The following is a 7117-nucleotide window of genomic DNA, read 5'->3' on the forward strand; positions in this document are numbered from 1 at the left end:
CGTAGAAAACACTCGTCTGCTGCTCTTGTTATTCTACATTTCCCTCGTGTTCTCAGATGCCCGTCGTGTTTTAGCACAGTGTAATACACGGCTTAGGCTTCTTTATTTGTTAAATAGATAGCCAACGGGGCACGTGAAATATTTTGTTTCATTGAAAACGCCCCCAAAACATAGAAAACTAATATGAAATGAAAATAAAAACGCCCTCCCCCCCCAAATTTTACGCCTACCATAATTGCAGAGCATGATATAATTGCTTACAAACCATGGTGGCAAAGCCAGTGAAAACTCTTGAATTGTATTATCCATCGATCAAGTTTTTAATAATAAGGTTTAGTTAGAGACTTACCAATGATCTTTTCGGGATGGAAAACAATATTAGATTAGTGAAAATCTTGGTCCAAAAATCCAGGCAATCAAAACTCCGTAGCCGGAGAGGACGAAAAAAAAGAAAATGGGCGCGCGAAGCTAACCGAGCGTCGGGTGGGACCGCTCGCGGCTACATAAGCACGCCTGTTTATTTTTCATCACTCTATAACCCAATCGGAGGCCTGTAAAAAGGCTAGTGTCTCCAGAGTCACAGGTGATTCTGGGGACGAAGATCGACTTGTATTCTCACGACAAACAAACTAGCAGACACGTGCCATGTCCGCTTTCCTGTAAACAGAAACGCCTTGAGTGCTATACTGCTTAGAACGATACTCGGTTAGGACTACTGTCTTAGTACAAAAGTCTCACAAAACCGCCACAATGTTAAATGTTTTGAAGTCGCATTCTTTCTCTCTTTCTTCATTTTTTTTTTTTTAAACAGCGGTTTGTTTTGTGAAACCAGCCTTTTGATATACCAACAAGTAATAAAAAGATCTGCCAAAAATTTGAATTCTCGGGCCTGTCCGGGAGTCGAACCCGGGACCTCTCGCACCCAAAGCGAGAATCATGCCCCTAGACCAAAGGCCTTCGAACGGTTTTGTCATCCAAAAAACGTTTTCTTTGCAGGTAGTGAAGACTGACAATTGGTCTCCTAACAACCTTTGTTTATACTACATTTGGAAAAAGAAGACTTATTCGTCAAACAATGACACGACTTCGTCTGTCTATTTGTTTTTAAATATTAATTTTTGTGCTTTACCTGCTAAAAGCATTCAGGCTATATCTTGTTCTATTTTATTTCTTTAATCGCTTTGCTCATTTTCCAAACAGTCAAGGAATACACAATCCGCGGATATCTTATGTAGCTTTGTTCATCACAAGTTTAAGAACTTCCAAACACATATATATACGGTCCAACCTCCACTAACGGCCACATCTCCGCAACGACTACCTTTTTTGGTCCCGGAGGACGGTGCATACATTCAGTCTGATCTTATTTTAACCTCTCTAAAACGGCCATCTCTGGTCAACGGCAACAGCCACTAAGGCACGTCCCAGCTGTATGGGGGGCGGCGGGGATTTTAAGGTTAAGACCATTAACATTAAGCTACCCCCCTTTTAATGTTATGTTATTGAAGTATCCCCCTCATAGCTATTGATAAATTTCGTGATCCCCCCCTCAATGTCTTCGCACACACGTTCACCTTCCGATGTGCATATTTAGTGCTTTTGACGGTCATATGACAGTAATATTTCTAACTATGATGCTGACTCACAGATTAATGAAGCCGTCATGGTGCAGTCTCTTGATCCGTGTCTTCCCGATATCTGATCAGGGTTCTTAGCAGGCGTGCAGTAAAGCATAACAGGCGCCATAAATTAAAGCGGGACCCGATTCGCCCGAAGGGGCAGGCCAACCTAGGGGGGTCCGAGGGTATGCTCCCCGGAAAATTTTGAAATTGTTGGTTGCTAAGAATGCATTTTCATGCATTTTTGGGGGACAAAGTGTTACGGAAAATGAGCTGTTTATGATCATGAAATTAGATGTAGCAAGTAGCGCTGTTTCACCTTTTTTTCAAAATTTAATGACCGGAACAGGTGGCTACATTCGATTTTACAGCCAGTAGAATTCCGCCGTTCTACTGAGAACACTGTCACTGATGTCAGTTGACATACCAGCAACTAACCATCCCAAGTGCTTGGAAACTGCAAAGTTACTTTTTTGAGTGCCAAATAGCCGTCCAGCAAGTCTGTATGGGCATGTGACATTTAGTGAAGCCCCTTTTTGGGCTCTCACTTATGACTGATCCCCCCTTCTGTCATACTAAAAATCCAGTGATCCTCCAAAAATCCTCCTCCCCTGCTCCAGGCGATAAATAATGACCGGTCGCTTAATTAACAAATGAGGAGCGCTGCATACAAAACCACCTTTCTTATTGGAAAAGGTGCACCCCTTAGAAAAACAGCTGTCATATTACAGCCCTACCTCGCCAAAACGACCATCTCTTCTATAACGGCCCGCTTTTTCCTTTGTCCCCAAGACGGCCGACTGCAGTCGGAGGCATGTTTTGACATTTACGGTTCTGTTGTGCTATTATATTTTCGCGACTATAAATTATTGTGGGCACCAAAATTAAACTGTTCTGTGTCAAACGTCTCTAGGAATAAAGACACATAGAATCAAATGTACGTAAACGTTTAATAGCACGAGCTATCGTTTTATTATTGTCTAATTTCATGATTATCTTTACACTGCATTATATTTTGTCTCAGCAATGTGGAATGTTATTTACTACTTTTGTAAAAGTAACCTTATTGGTATTGATTTTTAAAATCAAGATTCGGAGTAACTGCTATAGCTAAGATATGCTGTAAATATATTTACTATTAATGTTTTTCTCGTGCAATTTTATCTAGGTGATGATAACTTTCGATTCGTTTGTGACTTTTCAAATTTATTAAGCAAATATTAAATACAATGTTTTGTGTCTTGTAAAGTTAGAATTAAGGGGCTGTGTATTAAGGATAACATGTTTAAATAATCCCAACTGGCCGTGGGCAGACCAGTTGGCTATTTACAGGGGGGGTTGATGAGTTTAGCTCGGCGCGACTACCTAAGAAAAATTTCCGGGAGGCAAATCCAGCGGGTGGTGCTTGGACCCGGGCCTTCTAAATTACAACGCCAGCGCGCTAAATCACTCGGCCACGCCAGGTAGGCACTTGTTGTAGAACAACAGTGTAAAAGAAAGACTGTGGCTTATGCTGGCCTCCAGTATCTTTGTTCAAGCTAACATTACACCTTGTGTGGCTCATAAACAGGTCGTACATGGTAAACACATGCTCAATATTTGCCCTGCTGTAGTGTCGTCATCTTTCTGTTGTCTTCTGTTGTTGTGCACTTCGCTGTTTCTGGGTGCTGTTTGCCCGTTTGTTGTACCGTTGCGTACCGTCATTGGTAATATATCAACACGGTTTTTGTTCTTATTCCTACGTTTGAGGAAGACGAGAAGCAGAAATACCAAACCAGCGACGAAGACACCCCCAAAGAAACTCCCCACTGCAATGCCAACTGAGCTAATTGAACTACTAGACCCTTCACCTTGTCCTGGTGAACGAAAAAATATGGTTTAGTTATTGAGTTCTTCACAACTCCTTTTAATGGCACTCCTTCTGGGATAGGAATGAGTGAAATTCATAACTGGAGTACCAAAGTAAAACTCTGTCGCCATGCCCTCGCGGTCAAGGTACAAATGCAGAGTGGTGCAACTTCTCTGAAACAATGCCACTCAGTCAAACAAACAAAAAAAAACAAACAAACTAGAAAAAAAATCCAATCAATCAAGCAAGCAAACAAACAAACAAACAAATAAACAAACAAGCAAGCAAACAAGCAATCGAGAAGAGAAACAAACAGACAATCCAAAAAATTAAAAAAAAAAAACACAAAAAAATTAATGATCAACCAGAAGGCCTGTGACGCCATATTAAATGTGGAAAGTAACATAAGTTAATAAATTTATGAAATTTATGGAACGAATGAATGAAATAGGTAAAGAAATAAATTTTTATTCGACATTGAGAACTGACCACTGAATAAAGGTTGTCCAAGACTCAGATGGGCGGTTTAGGTATTCTTTGCAATACGTACGTATATGATTCTTAAACAGCTTACCTTTAGATGAAGAGTAACTTCTTGAGGTTGGCTGAGTGCCTTTTGTGGTTTGCTGCCCGTTGGAATTTGTCAGTACACTGTGTCTTGATTCAAGGGTGAAAGATGATACCGGGGTCACGTGGCCTGGATACGAACTTGGATGCGGTATAGTCAAAACTCGTGAATCTTCTGCGGATTTGTTGATTATTGTCGTTGGTGAGGATGATGGCAACGATGAAATCGATAATGGCGTAGCAGATAATGATAATGACAGTGACGAGGACATTAATGATGTTGATGACAACGAGATTGGCGATGTTAAAGTTGCTGTTGATGGCGGCGATAATTTTGATAATGACCCTGCGACCAACATTGGCGATGATGGCAATAATGATGAGGTTGACGATGATAATGATGCAAGCAATGATATTGAATATGTTGCGACTGTTGGTGATGATTTTGTGGTCCTTGTTGATGGCGATGACGTTGTGATTGCTGATGATGACGATGTTCTAACCGTTGTTGATGGTGATGATGTTGTGATCGGTGACAATGACGACGATTTTAAGATTGTTGATAATGAAAATGTTATGATTGTTTGTGGTGATGATGTTATGATTGTTGGTGATAACGATGATACTGTGATTGTTGATAATGAAGATGTTTTGATTGTTGGCGGTGTTGAAATTGGTGACGGTGGCGATGATGTAATTTTTGATGATGGTGTTGTGATTTTTGATGATGACGATGATGTTGCGATTGTTGTTGATGGTGATGCTGTTATAATTGTTGATGTTGACATGGATGTTGTGATAGTTGTTGATGGTGTCATGATTGTTGTTGTTGTTGGTGATGATAATGACGATGTTGTGATTGTTGATAATGAAGATGTTGCAATTGCTGTTGATGGTGTTGTGATTGTTGTTAATGGTGATGATGTTGTCATTGTTGATAATGAAGATGTTGGAATTGCTGTTGATGGCGTTGTGATTGTTGATGATGACAATGATGTTGTGATCGTTGATAATAAAGATTTTGTGATTGTTGATGATGATGGAGATGTTGTGACTGTTGATGGTGAAGATGTTGTGTTTGTTTGTGGTGATTGTGTTGTGATTGTTGATGATGACGATGATGTTGTGAGTGTTGATAATGATGATATTGTGACTGTTGATAGTGAAGCTGTTGTGTTTGTTTGTGGTGATTGTGTCGTGATTGTCGATGATGATGATGTTGTGATTGTTGATGGTGAAGATGTTGTGTTTGTTTGTGGTGATTGTGTTGTAATTGTTGATGGTGACGATGATGCTCTGATTGTTGATAATGATGATGTTGTGATTGTTGATAATGATGATGTTGTGACTGTTGATGGTGAAGATGTTGTGTTTGTTATTGGTGATTGTGTTGTAATTGTTGATGGTGACGATGATGCTCTGATTGTTGATAATGATGATGTTGTGATTGTTGATAATGATGATGTTGTGACTGTTGATGGTGAAGATGTTGTGTTTGTTATTGGTGATTGTGTTGTAATTGTTGATGGTGACGATGATGCTCTGATTGTTGATAATGATGATGTTGTGATTGTCGATAATGATGAGTTTGTGATTGTTTGTGGTGACGATGATGTTGTGACTGTTGTGACTGTGATTATTGATGATGGTGATAATGCTATGATTGCTGTTGTTGATGATGATGTTGCTATTGTGATTGTTGTTAATGATGGTGATGATGTTATAATCGCTATTGATGATGATAATGATGTTGATGTTTTGATTGTTGTTAATGATGATGATAACACTGCGATTGGTGATGATGATGATTTCATTGGCAATGATGACAATGTTGTGATTGCTGATGATGATGACGTTGCGATTGGTGGTAATAATGACGCTGATGATGATAATGTGATTGGTGATGATTGTGATGTCGTGATTGGTGGTGATGGTAACGATGCTGTGGCTGTTGTTGATGATGATGATATGATTGGTAATGACAATGATAAAGTTGTGATAATTGAGGATGCTGCTGATGAGTTTGCGATTGGTGATAATGATGACGATTCCCTGATTGATGACGCCGATGAAGATGTCGGCGATTGTGACAAAGATCTTGTCATACAAGAGGATGACAATGATGGTGACGACGTTAGCAGTGATGATGCTGTTGTCCTGTGTGACAACAGCCGCAGTGAAGATGGTGTGATTTTTTCCGATAATGGAGACAACGTTGTCATCGTTGTTGTTGGCGATGGTGATGTTGGCAATAGCAGAGATGATGCCTCTACCTCGGATGATGTGAGCGTGAACGTTGCTGAAGTAGAACTCGCAGGTGTTACGTCGTTTTGTAAACTACTAAGAATTTGAGAAGAGGAGACAGTGTTTAACTTTTCATCGGAGGCAGTGACGGAGTTTGAGGTTGCGTCCACATAGCTAGTTATCAAATCTGCTCCTGTAGACTGCGAGGGCATGCTCTGGCTAGAGCTCAAGGCTAAAATACTCGACAAAACAATCAGCGCTGAAAATTAACACAGACATTAACAGGTTGTGGCTCCAAATTCAGCAGTTCTTTTTATTATTCAGGTGACATTCAAGACTGTGTTCGTAGAGATATTAAATAAGATCTCACCATAATTGTTATTATTTGCACTTGTTTTTAACTTTTATATCTAATTGTTGACGTGTGGAAATTGTCCGGCTTCGCGTTTCGCAAATCTGATGATTGATTGATGAATACTTTATCTCTCAGTGGGGCGCAAGATTTAAATTTCAAAATAACCCTGTACCTCTTAATTTTACCCAAGTATAATCTTTTCAAAATGTCTTTTTTCAAAGTATAGGAAAACATTTTCGGCGATTTAAGGCGATTTTGGAGACAAGCAGAGTAGAACTTAAACATTTGGTGAATATATAGGGAGAGGCAAGCGAGGTCTTTATTGTTAGTTAAATGCGCAAGTAAGCACTTAATAATTAATGAACATTATCAGCAATATACCACCAAGGAAGCATCGCAAAAGATATCAACAAGGAAGTATTTCGTTTCCTTCGCCACGTGAGGGAAAATTATTAAACAAGCTTCCCAAAGCAGTTTCTGTAT

At 39.7% G+C, this 7117-nt stretch overlaps 1 protein-coding gene across 1 annotated transcript; it reads right to left on the reverse strand.

The window, feature by feature from the left end:
* Positions 1 to 2555: 2555 nt before the first annotated feature.
* On the reverse strand, positions 2556 to 6626 carry LOC149102632 (uncharacterized). Its single transcript, XM_089272482.1, has 2 exons — positions 4043 to 6626; positions 2556 to 3475 (listed from the first exon to the last, which is right to left on the reverse strand). Exons 1-2 carry the CDS (start codon positions 6489 to 6491, stop codon positions 3180 to 3182), a joined length of 2745 nt encoding a protein of 914 aa, XP_089128608.1. The 5' UTR covers positions 6492 to 6626; the 3' UTR covers positions 2556 to 3179.
* Between the last annotated feature and the right edge of the window lie 491 nt (positions 6627 to 7117).

This window comes from Orbicella faveolata, unplaced genomic scaffold, assembly GCF_042242905.1.
Source record: "Orbicella faveolata isolate gen_17 unplaced genomic scaffold, um_ofav_v1 contig_35, whole genome shotgun sequence".
Classification (NCBI taxonomy): Eukaryota; Metazoa; Cnidaria; class Anthozoa; order Scleractinia; family Merulinidae; genus Orbicella; species Orbicella faveolata.

Bases quoted from the DNA above. Each gene is read 5' to 3' on its own strand.
- LOC149102632 (XM_089272482.1), bottom strand. From the start codon at position 6,491: ATGCCCTCGCAGTCTACAGGAGCAGATTTGATAACTAGCTATGTGGAC. The intron at 3,476-4,042 runs GTAAGCTGTTTA...TTCGTTCACCAG, and splicing joins AAGTTACTCTTCATCTAAAG to GACAAGGTGAAGGGTCTAGT.